Source organism: Adiantum capillus-veneris, chromosome 16 (assembly GCF_014529385.1).
Source record: "Adiantum capillus-veneris isolate H3 chromosome 16, ASM1452938v2, whole genome shotgun sequence".
Classification (NCBI taxonomy): domain Eukaryota; kingdom Viridiplantae; phylum Streptophyta; class Polypodiopsida; order Polypodiales; family Pteridaceae; genus Adiantum; species Adiantum capillus-veneris.
The window spans coordinates 140,908,538-140,930,887 of NC_140946.1; the positions used below are offsets into that span (position 1 = coordinate 140,908,538).

At 40.8% G+C, this 22,350-nt stretch overlaps 1 protein-coding gene across 2 annotated transcripts; it reads left to right on the plus strand.

The window, feature by feature from the left end:
- The first annotated feature begins 9,478 nt into the window (after nucleotides 1–9,478).
- On the plus strand, nucleotides 9,479–19,771 carry LOC147439971 (pentatricopeptide repeat-containing protein At3g09040, mitochondrial-like). Of its 2 annotated transcripts, XM_086485684.1 has the most exons (3): nucleotides 9,479–12,713; nucleotides 13,061–13,158; nucleotides 19,564–19,771. In XM_086485684.1, the coding sequence occupies exon 1, from the start codon at nucleotides 9,813–9,815 to the stop codon at nucleotides 12,354–12,356; it is 2,544 nt and encodes an 847-aa protein (XP_086341810.1). In that variant the 5' UTR covers nucleotides 9,479–9,812; the 3' UTR covers nucleotides 12,357–12,713; nucleotides 13,061–13,158; nucleotides 19,564–19,771. The 2 variants fall into 2 exon arrangements, with proteins under 2 accessions (XP_086341810.1, XP_086341809.1); XM_086485683.1 differs by lacking the exon at nucleotides 19,564–19,771 and having other exon boundaries at nucleotides 13,061–13,485.
- The last annotated feature ends 2,579 nt before the right edge of the window (nucleotides 19,772–22,350 follow it).

The following is a 22,350-nucleotide window of genomic DNA, read 5'->3' on the forward strand; positions in this document are numbered from 1 at the left end:
AAAAGGCCAAGCTAAGAGCATTAATAAGACCTAAATTTCTATCTTGACCAAAAAAATGGAAGCTCATTGCACAGATTGGGATTTGAAGCTGACATCAACTCTATGGGCTTATCGTACTTCTTACAAAATGGCTATTAATTGTACAACATTCAAAATGGTATATGGCCAAAGCAGTTATGCCATGGGAGTTTGTAATTCCTAGTCTACGGGTAGCTTCACAAGAAGGTTGGGATGGTAACCCTTTAGTTGAGCATTTATATATCCTTGAAAGGTTAGACAAAGAAAGGCAATTGGCTGTTCAAAATGCATTTGTGGAGAAAGATAGGAGAAAGAAATGGTCTAACCGTCATCTAAAGAACAAAGATATCAATGTTGGTGATAGAGTCCTTATGTATGGAGTGCGTAATAAAAATAAAAAGTTAAAACATGCGGGAAAAGGACCATATAGAGTATGTGAAATCATTCCACAAGGTACCATTCATGTGGAAACTCTTGATGGAATTGAAACCATTGGATTCCTCAATGGGAGAAAATTTACAAGATATTATGATCCTTAAGCCAAGAGGAGATACGTGCCATCCATAAAAAAAAGGCAGCCAAGGCACAAGCAGAATTGAAGAAGATACAAGCTCAAGCTGAGGCTAAGGAGCGACAACAATGCATAAGACGCCAACGAGAGGCCAACCTTGGAGTTACACTTGAATTTCACGTTGAAACAGAGGATGATTGATTGGACTCTGATACACCTCTACGATACCCTATTGAGCTAAATAGCGTCTATGGAAAAGTGCTATATAACGCCTTATTGGACACGGGTGGTAGATATAATCTGTTGTCATATGGAGTGTGGTGTCAATTGGGAAAGACATCTCTATCTGAGAGTACTATCCAAGTCAAGAGTGTCAACATGAAAAAAACTACGGTTTTTGAAATCTGACACACTTCTGCCAGTTTTGACAACGAGGTTGTCTCTCAAGATTTTTTGGTCATGCCTGCTACAACTATGAAAGGCAATATAAACCTAGGATGCACGTGGATGATATATTAATTGGGAGACTGGGAGTGTCACAACATAGAAACCAAGTCTTAGCTTGCCACTCAAGTGATAGTCCCTGAGAAATTGCCTCTCAAGAAAATACAACCCAAAACAGTGCATGTCCAAGAGGTTGAACCATATGTCCCTATAGCACAACTTTCTAGAGCTTTAACTTCTGTAGTTGAAACAAAAAATGAGACACACAAGACCCATCGCAATATAACTAAGAAAACATATGAATGGGTCCCTAAAGCTTCGTTAGCGGACAATTTTTGATGCTAAAAAATAGAAGCCTTGTAAGAAACACCCCACTTTCTCCCAAAAATGTAAGAAAACGTTGTGTTGGATTCCTAAAGTCCAAGGCTACTGTCAAGGAAATGATCAAATCTGGGTGCCAAAACATAAATTGTGTTCTTACCTGTCACCTGACCCATGTGAGTCAAATCCCATCATTTCCTTGGTAGTAGCCCAAGGCTACTATCAAGGAAATGATCAAATATGGGTGCCAAAACGTAAATGGTGCTCTTCCCTGTCACTTGACCCATATGAGTCAAATCCTGTAATGATTAAGTTGATTGAAGATTGTGAGAAGGGAAAGGTCACATAACACTATACACCTGATCTGGAGCTAGTTTGGGTACCCAAGCGAGAAAGGCTTGTTTCGCTCAGCTCAAAAATAGAAGAAACAAATGAAGCTTCTTGCTCTTCATGTAGTTCATATATGAAAATAGAAGCTTCGACACAACCTCCACCTATCATTTTACATATCCATACAAACAAGAAAGAATTTGCACCTCCCGTTGTAAGTTCACCACCTACATTTGTGCACAATAAAAGAAAGATAATGAGTCTTATAAGACAAAAACATTGTTAATTTAAAATGCATTTTTATTTGCTTACTCTAGTATAGCATTGTAAGCATTGACAAGGTTCATATTATCCTTAAGCTAGGTTCCTTACATCTCTCTAGCATCTTTAAAAGGATAATCCTTAAATTAATAAGATATCGTCGGATAACCTTACCGTTTCTTAATATCTTGTCTTCATGTCGTAGGATGGACTCAGATCGAAGTACTTCTTCTTGATCTTTGATTTTTGGAGGTTTTGCAACCATTGCTTGTTTTGGTGGTGCTCCTTTGTAAGGTTTAAGTAAGCTCTCATGGAAAACATTGTGCATGAGCCAATGGTTGGGCAACTTTAATTGATAAGCCATCTTATTGAGTGGCTTAAGAATTAAAACTTAAAGGACCATAGTATCTTTTTGCTAGTTTAGCATAATACTCTTGGTGGCCCGTAGGATTCTTGCCCGTAGTACGCCTTAGTCGAGCCTTGAGAAACTTAGCAAGACCCAATCATTTTTCTTAAAGGCTAAGGCTCTTCTGCGCTTATTAGCAGCAGCCCTTTTTGCCTTTGCTTCGAGATGGATATAACCTCTTTAATCTTTGGAAAAATATTATTGTGAGTCTTGGCTATATTCATCAGCAGCCGCAGATCTTCCCATGTACTTTAAGTAGTAAGGGACTTTTGGATCTTTCCTCTTTAACCTTGAAAGGCGCTTTCCCCATAGAATATGTACAATGTCATTGTACGCATACTCTATAAGAGGTAGGTACTTCTCTCATTGAGAATGCTGATCTACTTCCATGACATAGGCCTTTAGTAGATTCAAGAATCGTTAGATTAGTTATTTCACTTTGGTCATCCATTTGAGAATGATAGGCCGGAAGAGAAATTTAATCTAACTCCTGAATTCTCAAAGAGACTCTTCTAAAAATTACTGGTCATTCTAGGATCTTTGTCCGACGCTATCAATGTTGTTAAGGCATGATACTTCAAAATTTGAGATCTAAAGAGGGTTGCCATTTGATGTGCCTTTATAGTATTTTTGACAGGCATAGAGTGTGTTTTCTTGCTAAGCCTGTCGAGTGAAACAATCCAAATTGCTTCCCTCGATCAAATTTCAATTTTTGGTAAACCACGCATTTTGAAACGTACTCTTGTATGTCTACTTTTCATGGTAGACCAACAGAAATACATTTCTACTTCTCGAAGAGTAGATTACGGGATCCCTTTTTGCCCCGCATAAGGAGAAGCATGGAATTCATATATGACTTTCTTCTTTTATTGGTGAGTACCACATAGCCTATTGCTGTTTGGAAGATAACCATCCTTCAAGGTGAACGGTTCTTTTTTTTCCTTCCCTAATGCAAAGGTTGTAATTACCTACTTAAAGCCTTGGTCAATAGCATACTCATCTATCATAAAAGATAGATCATTGTGAGTTGCTATAGACAACACATTTACCCTTGGTCATTGTGAAAGTGCATCGACCACTTGATTGTGCTTGCCAGCAATGTGAGCAATATGAAATTTAAATTGCAAAATAAAATTTGCCCACCTCATTTGTTTGTCGAAGAGTTTGGTTTGCATGATGAATTTCTTGAGGCATTGTGATCCATTCGTAGGATGAATGGAGCCCCCAAGAGATAGTGCTTCCATGTGTCTAGGGCATGTAGAACAACTAAAAGCTCTTTTTTGTATATTCCCAAGACCCGTTCATCGGCATTGAGCCTTCGGCTCTCATATGCTATGGCATGCCCTTCTTGAAGCAAAACTACTCCAAGGAAATCACCACAAGCATCACATTGGACCTCAAATGGCTTTGAGAGATCCGGAAGCATAAGGACTGATTGGGAGGTAAGCTTATCTTTGAGCTTGTCAAAATCATTTTGTTCTTTAGCAGTCCATGAGTACTTAATGTTCTTCCTTGTTAAGTCATGCAATGGTCCTGCTATTTGAGAGAATTTTTCTATGAAGCGTCTATAGTATGCACACATACCAATAAAGCTTCTTAGCTCATGTAGATTCCTTGGATTGGGCCATGCTTTTATTACCTCCAACTTTGATGGATTCATACATATACCATCTTGAGAGATAATGTGACCTAAATATTGAATCTCTTGTAGGAAAAATTCACTTTTCTTTTGATTAATGAAAAGCTTATTCTCTCTCACAACTTGAAAGACTACCTGGAGGTTTCACTTGTACTCCTCAAGAGAATTTGAGTGGCCTGAAGATTTGTGTCCATCGTGAGTTTGAATGCGGATGGAGCATTTGTCAGGCCAAAACTTGTAACTTATCAAATAGATCTTCTACCCGCGGCACTGGAAATATTTTCTTTTTATAGTGATTCTATTTAGTGCTCTATAGTCGACACACATGTGATATGTATCATCTTTCTTTTGCACTAAAGTACTGGTGAACAGAATGGAGAGGAGCTAGGCCTCACCATCACTTTTTCCACCAGTTCATGCACTTGCCTCATGACATCCTCTTGTTGAGCTTGTGAAACTCAATAAGGAGGTTTATTAGGCGGTGAGCTTCCTACTAGAAGCTCTATTGCATGGTCATCATCCCCTCGTTTTGGAGGTATCTCACTAGGGATGTCACCAATGAAAACATCTTGGGGTCCATTTAAGAAATTAGACAACTCTAATTCCTCTTGATTCCCTTTATTGCTATTTGTGAAAACATTAGAATCATTTACAGATTCTCTAACAAAAATCATATACACAAAAAATAGAGCGAGCTTTTCATTGACTTATCAAAAGCAAGAGTATTTACCAGATGGTGTTCCGCGACTCATTAGCATCAATGTACATGCTCTTTTCCTTGTAGGTAAAGTAGCTTCTCCTTTCAGGGAACTTCAAGTTGGCAGCCATGCGGCTGAACCATGGTGCCCCTAATATAACATCCTTATGTTGGAGAGGAGAGATAAAAAAGTATTCTTTGTCGACGTAGCTTTGAACATGAAGCCTCAACTTCCCAATCAAGGGAGTAACGGAGGCTTTCTGTCCCTTGAAATTTGCGTCAACAGTTACGATATCTCCCATCTCAAAAGCTTGAATGCCCAACTTAGTGGCCAACTCCATTGATATGAAGTTGTGAGTAGAGCTAGGGTCAAAGAGAATAAGGGCATTATGCTCCCTTACTTTTCCCCAAGCATAGGAGAGGTATGAGCCTTTGCAATGAGTATCCTCTTTTGGAGCTTCAACCATGGAGGTTCTAGGAGTGTCATTGAGTACATTTCTTTTGGGGCAAGAACGATAACTATGTCCTTGCTCCTCACACTTAAATCATTTATGGTATTTACGAAAGGCCTCTAATTCTTTGGGAGAGAGAGCTTATTTTTACCTTTGTAAGATCCTTTCTCCTTGGCCTTGTTGTTGTTGATGTTGGTGTTGCCTTAGGAAGAGTTTTGAGCATTGCTCTTCCCTTTAGCTTCATTTCGATCCTTGTTTTCCATGGGCTTGAAATTTCTTCTTGCCCCTTGTTGAAAATTGATCCTTGAAGAAACCATAGTGTGGTGGATGACTTTGGTGATAGTGCTAAGCCGTTGTGAGTTGACATACTCGGCCATTTCTTCAAGTAATACCGCACAAAATTTTTACTTTTGTTCGGAGAAGTCTATCCTTTGAAAGACTGTAGCTTTGAGATGTAAATTCCAAAACTTCTCTACATATTTGTGGATAGACTTGTTGAAGAGCAGCTTCAAGATCCGCCATTCGGTAAGCACTTTGTCCTTTGCATCGCTTGCAAAGAATTGCTCCATGATGGAAACTCGTAGAGTTTTCCATGCCTCTGGGTCCTCGTCGTTGCCACAAAGGCTAGCCCACAATTGACGAGCAGATTTTTGGAAGTGCATAGCTACATGGAGTAGCTTGGAGGACTCCGTGAAGCCCTCGTCTCCAAAGGCCGCATCAAATTGTTGATGAAGGCCAATACTTTATCGGTGGCACTAAAGGTGCCATCATAGGTGAGAAAAGAGATACTCTTTCCTCCCTCTTTGAACTTCTTGAGCTTTTGTGATCTCCTCCCCTCTTTTATTCTCTAGGATAATATCCATAGCTTTTGCCGAAAGAGGACGAAGGTAAGAAAAAGGAGAAGAGGGTGACCTCTTTCTTGCCTTTTTCTTCCTTTGTTTTCTCTCTTCCCTTTTGGAGTGACGAGAAGGACTATGGGTTGACCGTTTCCTCTTGGGAGGAGTTGGCGACATTTTAGACCACCGTCTTCGTGGAGCCACATCTTTAGAGGAACTTAGGGATTTGCTTCTTTCTCGTTCTTTGGATTCCTCCTCTCTTTTGGGAGAGAGTATTCTTTCCGGAGTCTCATCAAGAGACCTCCTAAGCTCTCTCTCCTCTTGGAGAGGAAGGGAAATCCCATAAGTACGAAGTTGTTGGGTAACTTCGGCTTGCACAGTAGGGTTGCCCATAGCTTGATGCAACCTAGTAACAAGATAATTGATAAACACGGGGGCATCATCATTAGCACCTTTATGTGCAAAATCAAACTCATCAATGTTCATTCTACTCTCTTGGTTATTGTCAACCATGCTAATTATACTTATGTGTTTACTTAGTGTATCCTTTGGCAATTCAAAACCTTAGTTGTTACTCCTCTTAGCCTTTGAAAATAAGCACTTAAGTATCTACACCCACAGCTCGAATTGGTTAATTATAGAGAGTAGTGGAGTGAGTCTAACATAGCAGAATTGCCGAGGGATAGCTCCTTTTGGACTTCTTATGGCTCAATAATGGTAAAGCCGTAGGCAAGTTTAAAAAGACCCCATTATTAAGACTAAACCTCCTGAGGTGTGCACCATATCACACATAGTGGACTCAACAAAATTGATAATAGATCCCAGTCCCACTTACCCTAATATAATTAACAAAATTAACCATTAATAGGCTACTTAAGGACCTCTCTTCTTAAGAAAGAAAAGAGAAACCAATACCAATGTAATGGAAATGGCCTATGAACTTTGAGAATAGTGAAATTAAGAGAATTAGAGTGAGCATTTTTGTGAGATTACTTTGAGAACATAGAGGGTGAACTTAATTGATGGTAGCAACATGAACAAAGTACTTAATTAACTTGGCATGAACAATAGTTTTCCAAGAAAGAGAATATTAGAGAACATGACAATAGTTGAGGACCGGATTTACTTGGAGCCGGTCCCCCCTCCAAAAGGCGTTTGTATTATAGATTCTCCCATCAAGAGAGACTTGGTACAATACAATCTTTGTGTTCCTTGTGACCTTGGGGATGCTATGAAGATGGAAAGCTTCATGCATCACGAGCATAACATAAACTTTGCAAAAAGCATTAACTATCCCAAGCCTCAGTCCCAAGGCCTCAAACACCTTCGAAGGTGGAGAGAGCTAGCGGAGAATGAGGGTACGAAAGAGGAAGAAGAATCATCCATGGGAGAAAAAAATAGTTCCTCACTTATCATCACTCTTCTTGCTTAGCATAGCATAATAGCATAGTAATGAAGATGAAGAAGATGACAAGCTTAAACATTGAAGCATGGCTCTTGGTTGGATTTGCATTCCATAGCCAAGCGTGTTGGTGTAGGCTCTCCCCTTCTCAACAAGCTTGGAGAAGGAGATGGAGCTTTTGCACTTTAAACTTCCCATAATGAGAGAGAGAGTATGTATGTTTGTGTGGGAGAGTATATATCCCCCCCCCCCCTTCTCTCAAGCTTGGTCCACCTCTCTCTCTCTCTCTTGTATTATTTAATTATATCATTTGGACATGTGTCCTCTTTTTCCTCTTTGAGAGAAAGAACTTAATTATTTATTTTTATGCATTTAAATTATCATTGGACCCCTTTAAAGCCTATCCAATAGAATTCAAGCATATCATGAGGGCCACATGTGGAGGATTTTGACATGTGTCTTTTATGCTTCTTAAGTCATTTGGTTTGAATTGAACACTTCAAGCACTTAGTCAATTAAGCATGGAAACCGTTTATGCCTCTTGAGAGTTTATCTTTGAATTGAACACTTCAAGAACCTTAGTCATTTAAGCATGAGAATCACCTCAAGCTTGGGCAAGGTTCCCACAAACACGTTAAGCACTTTAGTTAGCAAGCCGACAAGCACCTCATGCTTGGGTAGGATTCCTACCTCAAGGTCAGCCCTAGCTTGCCTAAGGTCAAATGACTTTTTAACACTTAACTTTTGGAGGTCTTTAATGAAGCTAACCCTAAGGTCTTTTAAGCTCTATTAGATGCACCTTGCTCTTTGATAGACTACCTCCTTTTGGACCCCTATTGAGATGTAACCATCTCTCCTCTTGGTCCCTTGCCGAGGTAAATCTAGAAGCACTTATTGCACATTGCTCTTTGGTAGACCGCTTTTGGACCCCTATTGAGATGCAACAATTTCTCCTTTTGGTCCCCCTGTTGAGATACGTCTAGAAGCACATATCTATATCCTAACTCTTGTTCCCCTTTTATCTTCCCATATTAAATGATCAGTTTAATATGAGAAAATCATTTGGTAAAGTTAGGTATTATATTTTATGACAGCAGCTCTATCTCTGGCTCTAAGCGACATAGGTGACATATCCTGGCTGCTGGTACCCCTCGAAATTGGCCAGTTTCAATCTGGAGCTGATGTGAGGATGTGAGTATCTGCCCGATAGCGCATCGTATCCCATGAGATAAGTGTGTATCCATGTATGCATGCCCAATCATAAAACCGTCCTTCGTGAATTGGAGAAGATACTCTCTCTAGAAGACCATCTTCGTACCCAACTCCTGTGTCAGCTGTATCCATGTGCTCCTGGTATCTTGCTGAATCAGATCATGGCGTATGAGTCTGGTGATCTCTTTGCATTAGTGGGTGAAGACATCTATAAAATAAAATCATTTGCCCCATATTGCCTCTACAAGCAAGTAACTTACAAAAGTATGTTGATAAGCGGAAGGTCTCCGACTATCTGACGAACTTTTTGCAAGGACCATGCGGTAAAGAGAACTAACAACAACCAATGGAGAGAGAGAATTTGAGTGAGGGGTGTACTTAAATCACGCCCTAATCAAGTTGTCACACAAGATATCCGCACAATGATGGGTGATATAGTGGTGAATAAGGCTATGGTCACCCACCCTTACCTTGTTCTTGTAGCTATGCACTTTACGCGAATAATTCTCAGCTGGGATAGGTATCTAGACCCCTAAACCTTAAGGTGAAGAATATCGAAACTGGGCTAATCATCAAGACCACAACACCTTAAGGGTCACAAGAAGGACAAGTGCCCAAACTTACTTATGAGATGATGGGTACTTGAGATTACATTTTATAATACGGATACCTAAGATTACTTTGGTCGACACTACCAAAATCTACTGCTCACCTTCATCTTGTCGTAGATCACATCATGGCCGTATGACTTATTCTTTTTTTTATAAAAAGTGTTGAACTTTGTCAGATTTGTTTGATATTCAACCAACACAGACCGGGCCACCCGGACGTTCCTTTTTGTCTTGGATGGCTTTAGCAGGGTTTGAACCCACCATGGTGATGCAATACCAATGTTCTAACCAACTAAGCAAAGCCCCCTTACCCCCAGCATTGCCCTCCCGTTATAATTTGCTTCTTAGCTGGCAGTTGTCTCTCTCTCTCTCTCGCTCTCTCTCTCTCTCTCGTTACAGGCATCATGTTCCAAGGCTGTTCCAAAGCGAAGAGCAGCTTCATGGCGGGAATAATTTATCAGCATCAAAGTTTTGGAATGTCCACGATGGGCATGCCAGCAGGGGAGCAGTTGGAGCGTCGGAAGGACTTGTCGTGGAAAGAGTTCTTCAGGATTCGGTCGAAGTGGATCGCCAACAGAGCATCAGTGCATCGCAGCAGCGACTAGTTCAAATGCTGAGGATGCTCATGCTGCTGTTTCCCTTCCACCGTCACTTAAGTGGGATCATCAAGATATGTCGAGAGCTACCAGAATACATCACGAGCTTCGGACCAGCTGTAAGAATAAAGATCTGTTGGCAGGCACCAGGTTACATAATGAGCTTCTTAGAAGGGGATTGGGTGAGAAGGATTACTCTGATGCTCTAGTAAGTATGTATGCAAAATGCGGCGAGCTCCAGACAGCACAAGCACTACTTGACATGCATAACAGCAGCAGTCTTATCCCATGGAATGCATTAATAGCAGGTTATGCGCGAAAGGGAAAGGGCCAAAATGCTTTAGACTGTTTTGAATGTATGCAGCACAATGGCATCCTTCCAGACGAAGTGACCTATGTGTGCATCCTCAAAGCGTGTGCTGTGATTAAAGCAGTTGGCAGGGGAGAGAAAATTCATGATGAGGTATCAAGGCAGGGGTTGTTGGATCATAACATTGTGCTGGGTAATACTCTTGTGGATATGTACGCCAAGTGTGGTGCTCTTGGCAAGGCGCAAAGTGTTCTAGAGAAGCTCCCTACTCGTAATGTCGTCTCTTGGAGTGCTTTGATCTCAGGGTATGCTCAAAATGGGTGTGGCCAACAAGCCCTTGACTGTTTTGGAAAGATGCAGCGTGAGGGCATCCTTCCAGATGAAGTGACCTATGTGAGCCTCCTTAGAGCTTGTGCTATGATTGAAGAAATTGACAAGGGGAAGCAAATCCATGATGAGATTTCTGCCCAGGGGTGGTTGAAGCATCATACTGTGCTGGGTAATGCTCTCGTGGATATGTATGCCAAGTGTGGGGCTCTTTGCCAGGCACAAAGTGTCCTAGAGGAGCTTCCTTCTCGTGACGTCTTTTCTTGGAGTGCTTTGATCTCAGGCTATGCTCAAAACAGGCAAGGCCAACATGCTCTTGACTGTTTTGGACAGATGCAGCGAGAGGGCATCCTTCCAAATGAAGTGACCTATGTGTCCATCCTCAAAGCTTGCGCTATACTTGGAGCCATCAACAAGGGAAAGCAGATTCATGATGAGATTTCAGCGCAGGGGTTGTTGGAGCAACATGTTGTGTTGGGTAATGCTCTCGTGGACATGTATGCCAAGTGTGGTGCTCTTCGCCAGGCACAAAGTGTTCTGGAAAAGCTCCCTTCTCGTGACATTGTCTCCTGGAGTGCTTTAATCTCAGGATATGCTCAACAGGGGCAAGGCCAACAAGCTCTTGATTGTTTTGGGCAGATGCAACATGAGGGCATCCTTGCGAACGAAGTGACCTATTTGTACACCCTTAGAGCTTGTGCTATGATTGGAGCCGTTGACAAGGGAAAGCAAATTCATGATGAGATTTCGACGCAAGGGTTATTAGAGAATCAGGTTGCTCTGGGTAATGCTCTCGTGGACATGTATGCCAAGTGTGGTGCTCTTCACCTGGCAAAAAGTGCCCTAGAGAAGCTCCCTTTTCGCAATGTCATCTCTTGGAGTGCGTTGATCTCAGGTTATTCTCAAAACATGCAAGGCCAACAAGCTCTTGACTGTTTTGGAGAGATGCAGTGTGAGGGCATTCTTCCAGATGAAGTGACCTATGGATGCATCCTTAAAGCCTGTGCTGCAATAGGAGCGATTGACAAAGGGAAGCAAATCCATGTTGAGATCTCGACACAGGGGTTGTTGGAGCATCAGGTTGTGCTGGGTAATGCTCTTGTGGACATGTATGCCAAATGTGCTGCTTTCTGCCAGGCGCAAAGTGTCCTAGAGAATCTGCCTTCTCGCAATGTCGTCTCCTGGAATGCTTTAATATCAGGATATGCTCAAAATGGGCAAGGCCAACAAGCTCTTGACTGTTTCAAGCAGATGCAGTGTGAGGGCATCCTTCCAGATGTAGTGACCTATGTATGCATCCTCCAAGCGTGTGCTGCAATTGGAGCCATCAACAAGGGAAAGCAAATCCATGATGAGATTTCGATGCAGGGGCTGTTGGAGCTGAATATTGTGCTGGGTGGTGCTCTCGTGGACATGTATGCCAAGTGTGGTGCTCTTCAACAGGCCCAAAATGTCCTACTGAAGCTTCCTACTCGCAATGTCGTCCACTGGAATACTCTGATGGCAGGATATGCTCAAGAGGGGCAAGGCCAACATGCACTGGATAGTTTCAAACAAATGCAGCATGATGGCATCCTTCCAGACGAAGTCACATTCATTTGCCTACTGAGTTTGTGTAGTCAGCTAGGTCTGGTAGAAAAGGGTCGAGAATTGTTTGATAGTATGTACCTCATTTATGGTTTGAAGCCCAATATCGAGTCTTTTACTTGTATGGTTGACCTTCTTGGACGTTCTGGAAACCTAGTGAATGCAGTGGAAGTTATTCAAGGGATGCCTTTTTCGACTGATAATGCCATCTGGCATTGCCTCTTGGGTGCTTGCAGGAAGTGGGTAGATGTTAATGTGGGGACTTGGGCATTTGAGCAAGCGCTAGAATTAGATAAATGTGATGGAGCAGCTTACATTTTAATGATGGAAATATATGCAGGAGCTGGCATGCTAGAGAAAGCCAAAGACATTGAAGCCATCTATTCTAAAAGCTAACGGCCAAAGGCTTTCCGTTGGCTGAACTCCAGTTGGCAACACATTCTTGCATTTCATTTTTCTCTCCAGCCAGATTTTCCACCCATGCCCACATCACTGTGTGGCCACTCTCTCCCCTGCAATATTGGATGTCCTGCTCCCGACGTGCTCCTGCTTTGGCTCGCGGCTCCTAGTTGCTCCCGTCCTCTTGACGCCTGTGGCTACTTCTGCCCAGTCGGGGACGTTGTACCGACTGTCTGCATTATCTCTGCTCCCCTCCTCAGGACATCCTGCTGCTGGTCCCAAACGGTGGTTGTGGTCGTGGTGCTGCAGCTTCTGGACAGTCATGGTTGTGGTTGCAGTCATTGCCCCAAGAAGGTACAAATTTCTTGTCTTTATATGTCCCATGTTTTTGAGTTTTTTTCAAATTTCTTAAAGAAATTTTTACATTGATTCTCTAATAGACAAAAACAGTATAATGCAATCACATTTCTCCGCCTGGAGCATTGAAAGATTAAGGTAAAAGAAGAAACAAGAAAACATTCAATATGAAGCAGGTAACAAAATAGCACTGTAGAAAACACTTTGTGAACACCCATTGTTAGGCATTAATGACATTAGTGGGGATGTTGTAGTATTTGGTCAATACTACGCATGATGGAGCTGATGGTTGTATGGTGTTGTGGTTGACTACCATGAGCTTATAAGCTCACTTTTCTTTACAGGTGAATTTGGGCTTTCTTGGATGCATTAGCTGACAATTCAACAAGCGGAATTTTCGTCCGAGTTGCGACCATTTGATACGATCTTTCTATCTGTAGTGGTGCTTATACTCTATCAACTATCTTTTTGCTGGCTAAATTCTTTCTATCTAATGCTTTTTTTCTATTGCTAGGCTTCCTTATGGCTTAGTCTACCTTGCATCTCTAGAGCAGTGATAGATACTCAGTTCACAGAGCTTCATATAGATGCATGCTCATGTGTGTGTGTGTGGGGTGTGCATGGGAGAACATGCTCATACAGAGTCCACTGTTTGGCAACGAAGACATTAGTGGATTGTGCTAGAATTTGGTCAATACTAGGCATGATGGAGCATTTATGCGTGTGGGAGCATATATTCATACTTAGTCTACAACCTTTATTGGGCACTGATGAGTTTAGTGGGATTGTCGTAGTATTGATCCACTAATGAGTTTGGTCACTGGTGGGATTGCCTTAGTATTGACATATGGTGGAGGTGCTGGTTATATAGTCTGGTGATTGACTACCATGAGCTTATAACTGTACTTTCCTTTATGAGTGAATTGTGGCCTTTTCTTAGATTATTTTAACACGATCTATGAATATGGGCAGCATTGTGCTGCAATGTTAATAAAATAAGACTAGATGTACAAACAAAACAATGCGTGACAATGTCACAAAATAGGAAATGTACTTTCTTTATCCACAAATAATATCTAAGGGGGGAGAGAAATGAAATGTTATATTAACGTCTTCAAAAGGCCAAAATGACCTATGAGACCAAAAAGTTACAATCGGTGAATTTGATATCATGTGTGAGTACGAAAATTATAAGTTACAAAGGGCTAACACTAAAACTAAAACTAAAACACTAAGGAGAAAGGAAATAAATCTGAAGCTGATTCGGGATTGAGACGAGATACAGGGGGTTTTAGATGAGATCTCTTATCGGTCGTTGACGGATCTTGTCAACCTCCTCCATGGTCAGTAATGTGGTTGGGCATCTTGCATGTTGAGCTAGAGTGATTTGTATCTTATGTTGCAGCCTTCGCAGGTGGTGGGAGACCTCCCGAGATCGTGGGCGTCTTGCTCAATGGCTCGGTCAAGCAGCGTACCTCTAGTATGGGTGGGCTCTAAGATTTGTTGTAATGACTGCTCCTCTGGCTCTCCCTTGGCTAGTGTAAAGAAATTTGTATTTTGTCTCTGAGATTGTCTTTCCCCTGATATCCTCAGCAAGCTCTATTAGGAACAATCTGAGACATCTTTGATCCTTGTATCTCATGACTCTAGAAAAGGTCCGAAACCTTCTCTGAACAGGCAGTGGAAGCGGCCACGTATCTCATAGTACGTCGGGCAATGACATGTGTAGTGCAGCTCTGTCTCTGGCTCTAAGTTACATAGGTGGCATATCTTGGCCCCTACGGGCATTCCTTGAAATCGGCCAATCTCGATCTGGAGCTGATGTGAGGATGTGCGTATCTGCTCAATAGCGCATCTTATCCCATGAGATAAGTGTGTATCCATGTATGCAGGCTTAGTCACAAAGCCGTCCTCCGTGAGTTGGAGAAGATGCTCTCTGTAGAAGGCCATCTTCGTGCCCAACTCTTGTGTCGGTTGTATTTATGTGCTCCTGGTATCTAACTGAATCAGATCTTGACGTATGAGTCTAGTGATCTCTGTTCGTGTGAGACAAGGAGGGTGCATCTAGGGAGTATTGAAATGGAGGCAATCTATCCATGTTGAAACCATGCGACTGGAAGAGAGAGAGAGAGAGAGAGAGAGAGAGAGAGAAGAAGAAGAAGAAGAAGAAGAGAGTTGTAACGTCGTAGAAAACTATCCCAAGATACCTTGAAGATCTAGCTGACGAGGAGTCGAACTCAAGACCTGTTATTCAAGAGGGAAATGGCATAACCAATCTACCACACTTGGGTGATAGAAAGGTTATACCATTTTCCTCTTTTTATTAGTATAGCACTAGGAAATGTTGACTAGAAAGATGGGCCAGTCTCCACCGTGAAAAGTATCTCTATTAGTGGGGAATATTCTTTACAAGCACACGAACGCATAGTGGGTCACTATTCCCACGTCTCGTCCTATAGACACAAAGAATGGGGCACTAGTCCCACATCCTACTTGTGGGTATCCTTCCCAACTCTCCAAAGAGAGCACCTTTCACAAAGACCATCTGTCTTTGTCTATATGTATCCTTGCACAAAGACCTGTCTTTGGCTATCTTTATGTCTTTATGACTAGTTACATGTATGCTCGTCTTGAAAGAAGAAACTTTCCAAGTGTTCCACTAGAGGATGGCGCCTAGCACTTGACCTGCGTAAGCATCCTGTAGGCGCGATCCTGTAGAATCGCGCCTGAGCTTCTAGCAACCAATTTGCATTGTAGTAATGGCACCTAGGCCCCCTTTGACTTATATAGGCTTTGGTACAACTTTCCTTAGCCTTGCTTGTATTGCCCAACCTTTTTTTGAAACAAAATAGCTTTGTTAACCTGAAAGGCTAATAGTGTCTTTGTAAACTTAAAAAGGATAAAAATGACTCTTTTAACTTAAAAAAGCTAGGTTAGATGTTATGCGTGATAAAAGTAGCTAGAGAGTTTAGATGCCAGAAAGCTAGAGAGAGAATGTACAGGTGCTTTTTTATAGTAGTTTATGATAACACCCTAGCGCCGCTTTGGTTTGCTTCTTGCACACACCCTTTAATAGCTAGGTTGGAGCAAGCGGCAAAAAAACGAGAGATTAAAGGGCTGCATATCCAAAATGGCAAATAGCTTCTCATCAAGATGTTCATAGATGATTTTGTGCTTTTTCTCCAAGCAGAAGGAAATAATGTAAGAAAGGAGTATTCAAGAAGTGCAAAACTTACAGGATTTGCCTAAATCCGGAACAATGTGTTTTCATGGTAAAACAAGGCAAAATCCTACAATGTGTTTTCATGGTAAGACAAGCATAAGAGTTGTAGAGACTTGAGAGAGAGTGCAAGGAGCAAGAAGAGCATCGAGCTATAGAGCAAAGGGCGTGGCAAAATCAAGTAGAGGACGCATGAAAAGCTTGAGCAGAGAGAGAGAGAGAGAGAGAGAGAGAGAGAGAGAGAGAGAGAGAGGTGATGGGAGAGTTAGCTATTATAGCTAGAAAAGTAAAAGAGAATAAATAATATTAATAGAAATAATATTGCACTAACTAGGGAACCTAGTAGCTATCTATTCATTACTGGTAATGCTAACTTGAAACACTATAAACCTAGGTTTTTAGTATAGGACTCCAATTTCTTTGAAATGTAAAATTGCCCCCCTTGTCCATCTTTTCTATAGTAGTTTATTTCTAATTAAAAATATTAGTACAAATTTTAGAAACGATTATTTTTACCTCTCTCTCTCTCTCTCTCTCTCTCTCCAAAAGAAAGATAGTGAAAACCCCCTCACTTCATTCCCCTTTAATGTCCACTCAAAAATGGTTTTGGCAAGCTTTGGGAGTGAGGCAAGTTTTTAGGTCAAAATTTGAAGTCTATTACGGTTTTTAGGTCAAAATCTATGGTATTTGGCATGGAAAGCACATAGTCTAGCCGGTTTCAAGCAAGTCTAGCAAATTAAAAATACAGTAAACCGTGGTTTTTCCAAATTCTGATGGCTCTACAGATCGAATGACAATCCAATCCAAACGTAAAGAGACCATAAACTGTCTGCGTGCAGCTTGTGAGCTCTTGCAGATATGGGCAACTATCAATTCTAGTCAAAGGGCAAGAGCCCACAAAGGGCATGGTAATATTATCAAAGGGCAAGAGCCCACAAACCGTTTGCATGCATGCAGATGACTTGTGAGCTCTTGCAGCTTATAAGCAAAACCAATATGTTAACCTATTGCACCTCCGCGCGGTACAAAGAAGCTGACTTATAGCCCACTTACCTCGAGCCTTGACCTGCGTGCGGCACAAAGAGAATGGAAGGAATGGAGCAGTGATTTGATGGTCACCTTTGACAAGACCATCTTAAACAAACATGGAGGTCAATTGTATATTTTGCTTGACCTACTGTTTGGGATATTTGGCAGTGCTATCGGCTCACATGTCCTTACTTTTTGAGTGAATAAAGATATAATGACTCGTCTTTTCATGGTCATTTGGATCGCAAGGTAAGCAAGGATACCCAACAATGAGAGACAAGTCTGTAGTCACATGCCATTACTGTCAAAAAGTGGTGACATGCACTGCCACATGTCAAACAATGATCTACTACGTTCTTCCAAAAGAGGAAGATATGACACGGCTGGTTATTCATGTTGGAGAGCATTGCCATAGTGTAGAGCCACTAACATCAAGAGCAACCATTGAGAAAGTTGGAAGTTTGGTCAATGTAGTTCTTAAAATTAATATAGGTGGACCTTGAAAGATACAAATGTTGGTGGCTTGTCAAATGGTTTTTGATTCTCTTATCAAAGACAGTGAAAAGGTGAATCTATCTTCTTCTCCTTAGGGTTAAGCTTTACTGCGTAAATCATCTCATTCTTCGTATGATTCTTCATAAGTTTGGTAAAGTTCATTAGTCTGAGTTTAGGATTCCCCCGTTTCCCAATAACTATAATCCTAGAGTTTTGATCATTTCCGAAAGCCAATGAAGCGTCTTCACAATGTATGTGAGCGCATCATTGGCTTTAAGCCAATCCATTCCTAGAATTCCATCATAAATTCCTATGGGTAAGACTCTGAAGTTTGCAGAAGTATTATGACCATCCAAAACAAAATTCAAGTTACCCACTGAAGTAGAAGATCCAACCCTCCTACTTGCAGCTAATTCTACTGTAAGGTCTGTATCAGGGTGTTCATGCAAAATGAGGTTTCTGATGCACTTACGAGATATGAAAGAATGTGTACTCCTTGAATCAATCAATATGGTAAAGTGGTTACCTTGATACTCCGTTGGGGTTTGAATTACTTAAAATTGTTCATTCACTCCTTGATGTTCAATCGCAGCATGAACATACGCGTTTGCCTGATTTCCTTAATCTCTAGCCCCTTGAGCTCTATTAACTTGAGGTCCTCCTTGAGGTATTTGGTTTCCTCCTCCTCTTGGACGAAGTTGACGGTTAACATTCCTGTTGTTGTTATTGTTGACAGGCGGTCCATTTCAAACAAAAGGTGGATTGCTTGCCCTAAAATTCCCTTGGTTTTGAGGTTGTCTTTGGTTTTGATTAAAGTTTTGCCGATTGAAGTTCCTCTAAACTGTCGACGGTCTGGGTCTAAAGTTTTCAAAATTTCGATTCCGATTGAAGTTTCTATGTTCATAATTGTCCACCAATTCTGTGAAGCTTGAATTGTTAAATGGACAATCCTTGGATTGATGACCAAGATCAAAACAAGTGTAGCACAAATGATCATGTCTGGCTTTCATACGTAATAAGTTCTCTCTTCTTTGTTGTGGATTCCCAGATTTTTGTTCCTCCTCGGGACGAGGTCTTTTGATTTCACAAATAGGGACAGGTTCTGGTTTCCTCTTTTCAATAGTAGATAACTTTATTTCAATGGGTTTTCCTGCATCAAGGACATCTGCAAAATTGGTAAGATGAAAACTCTGGACTCTAAGTCTTCATAGGATTATGTAACTCTAACACAAATCAAGCTACCTTGACCTCTTGAGTCATTCCTGCTGGAGCATACTTGACAAGGGTTAAGAAATGTTGATAGTATGATTCCAGATCTCTAGTTCCTTGAGTACAATCAAGAAACTCATTCATACGGTCTCAATGATAGACCTTGTTTTGATAGTTCTTCTTAAGCTGGGTCTTAAGATAATCCCAAGTTGCAACATTAAGATCAACATTGTTTTCTGTGCAATGGTTTCTCCACCAACGCTTGGTTGTTTTCTCTAGTTTGAACTTAGCGATGATAGCTTTGTTTACTATTGACGAGGGGCTAAGTCAAAGTAGTCATCCATGCGCTCAATCCAATCTTCAAGAACTTTGTCTACATCTTTACCTTCCCTGCTAAAATTTCCTGGTTGAAACTTGCGAAGCATAGCATCAATGTCTTTATTGATGATGGTGTGTTGAGGAACAATAGGCGTATTTGCGTTAGCAGCAGTCGCATTTCCTCTAGGAGGCATGGTAACTTATTGCACCATATCAACCAAGGTTACACTTAATAAAATATTCTATTCTGCTCGAAGTCCTTAAATAAAATAAAATAGACATTTAAAGATAAGATGAGAAGAAAATAGGAGAAACAATAATGATTAAATTAACCCAATTTCTATATCATAAAACTTTGGGTTTCCAAAAAGTCTACAAAGTATCTTGAAATGGCTTTAACATAATGCACTCGGTAATATCCATTGTGATATCTTTCCACCAATGAAGTATAGTTGTCCCATTCCTTAAGTATGTCTGATGGTTGATTCCAATAATCCTTTATGATCTTTGACTACTACATCTCTTTGTTGGCGTGTGAGTCATACCATTCTTGAGTAAAATATTTGTTGGTTACAGGTACTCCCATTTTGGTATGGATCATCGAAGAAAGCAGATTCTTTTGGAAACACATCCGGTGCGTCCCATCCCACTGAGCTGTATATATTTGCACAATCTGCAAGGCACTAAGGTTTGTTGTAGGCATTGTATAAAATTTTTACATTGTAAGGATTGCAGATTAGTGACTTCCCAAATAAGTCAAAGAATAACTTCCAAGGTACTGGGATAAAGGAATGTCGGTCATTGTTTTCACATTGCCATCCCCATACATTAAACACAACAATGTCAAAGCATCCGTAGCCATTACTAAAGGAAGTATGTTTCTGGTCATCCACGTTTCCTTTGTCGGTCTTAGGGTAAGTTCATAAGCATTTATGTACAATATTTGATTAGTGACTACAATCTCCATTTTCAACTTAGATTGTATCCACTCGATACTCCCAACAGGAGAAGATTTATGCTCAGGGAGTCTAAACTCGAGGTTCCTTGTAACATAATGATACCAAGCTCGGAAGGTATTTCGTACAATGAAATCTGTAGAAATCAACCTTTTCTTCTCTTCCCCGTTATGCATGGTAGTGACAAGCCTTTGTACTTCTACTCAAGTTTGAAAATGCTCCTCCACCATAAGGCAAGAGAGTATATCCGCCCATATCTCTCGAAGTCATCTACACACATACCCCATCACTCAAGTTAGTTAGAATGATAAAACCAAGATTCAGCTTCAATTATTATATCTTCAAAACAATGTGTTATATCAAATTTTTTATAACTGCAGAAGACCAAAAAGATACATAGTGTTTCTAGGGAGATACATAAATACGAAAGGTCCAATGAACCAATTTTTGGTTCCTACAATTGAGGTTCTACCCCTATATTTGTTCACATCTCGGGTGTCAAAGTTTAGAATGTCAACTTGTGCACTAAAAGTCACGTCTTTCTTTTCGTACCACTCTTCCTCTCGTGATACATCCTTGGGTGATAATCCAATAAAGCAGTTTATATGAGCATGTCATTCGTTTACATCGTTTCTGTAGAAGTATCTACTCAAGTTCACTGCCATTGGTTGTGCTTGGGCAAAGTCATTAATGCACCTTGGTTTCTCGTAGTCATAAAAGGTAATGGTGACATTGTGAGGATTGTATTTGAGGATAGGTCCATATACTCTATTGAAACAATCCTGGGGTACATAATAGAATTGGTTATCGTCATTTGACTTCTTTCACACTTTGATTATGACCTTCTCATAAAAGCCATATCTTTGGTTTAACATAAGGGCCTTCTTACTAAGTATGAGTTCACAACTCGGTATGTCCAAAAGAGAGCATAAGTTAAGGTAAAGAACATATCCTTGCACTTTAACATCTCGTTCATGGATCTTTTCCTTCACCCAAAGCTGTGGATTAGTCATAAACTTATTAGGCACTCGTGTTCAATGTTCAGGCTGAGCATCAACATATAACTCCCATGCTATGTAAGTGTTGGGTACAAGGTAATCTCTAGTCCCCTTTGAACCTCGAATCACTTCAATTCCCCTATGAAGACTGAATCCAACCGTTCTTTGATTCATCCAAATTTTGATTTTTATGACTTCATTACAATATTATGGGTATCTTGGAGCTAATTCTCTAAATAATCTTTTAACTCTCATAACATGGTATTCTCTCACACCTCCCACGCGACAACGTGGTCTGTAGTTATCTTCCAACTTTTCTTTTCCTATGATAGCTGCAAGAGCTTCAAACTTCTTGGCGACTTCGGTAATCCTTAACATTTGGGAATGTATTGCCAAGTAGTAGAACATGTCTTCTATGCCTAACCATATTTGAGTTGAAGTAGTCTGAGGTTGGCAAACCAATCTCTTGGACTGTCGTCAATATAGATGAAGAATTGACGGAAGGGTTCTTGGTGAATGGGTAAGGCAACTACGATCAACACTCTTCTAACAAGTTGTGCTTCCTGGTATGCCAAGGACTTTGATCCCGATTTCTAAGTAAAAGATTCTCGTTCATCCCTGGACAACCGTGTCGTCATATTATTGAACACTATGGCCAAAACCTCATTCCCCTGGCTAAAGCATTCAGACGTCACTTTGGGAGCCATTTGTTACTACAAAACAAACATTCAAAGAAATTACGACGACGTTGGTTGAACACTTCAAGCATAACTCAACCAAACACTTCCACTCAAGAAGACAAGTCAAACAAGACCACCAACCAATGTCACTTATAGATGCATCATGAATGCAATATCTTTTCTCAAATAATATGCATGAATGCGTGCATGATGCATAACTAATCCGATTAGTATCAAGCTTTAGGATATCCCCATAACCTTAAGCATTGGCTCTTAAACCAGGTGAGAGATACCCCTTCTCGGGGGTCTATGCACAAAATATACAATTTACACTTTTATTCAATTTTCAATTATACATCAGAGTTGCGAAATCATTTGCAAAGGGGAGGATTTCTCAGTGCGACTAAGCATGGAGTTTAGGCCATGAGCCGCGGGTTGCATCCAGAGGTACCTAGCGACTGTGCTACCCCTGAATGGGTGTTATACAAGAAAGCGTACTCAAGAAAAATATAACATTATGGAGGGTGAATATATATGTACACATGTTGCGGGAAGAGAGAGAGAGAGAGAGAGAGAGAGAGAGAGAGAGAGAGAGAGAGAGAGAGAATATAGTGGAGGGTGAAATAGAGTGCATAGAGACATGAGAAGATGATAATAGAGAATCTTTAAATTCCCATCTAAATGGAACAGGCAACCATGTATTAATGCAATGAAAAAATCTGGGTATAC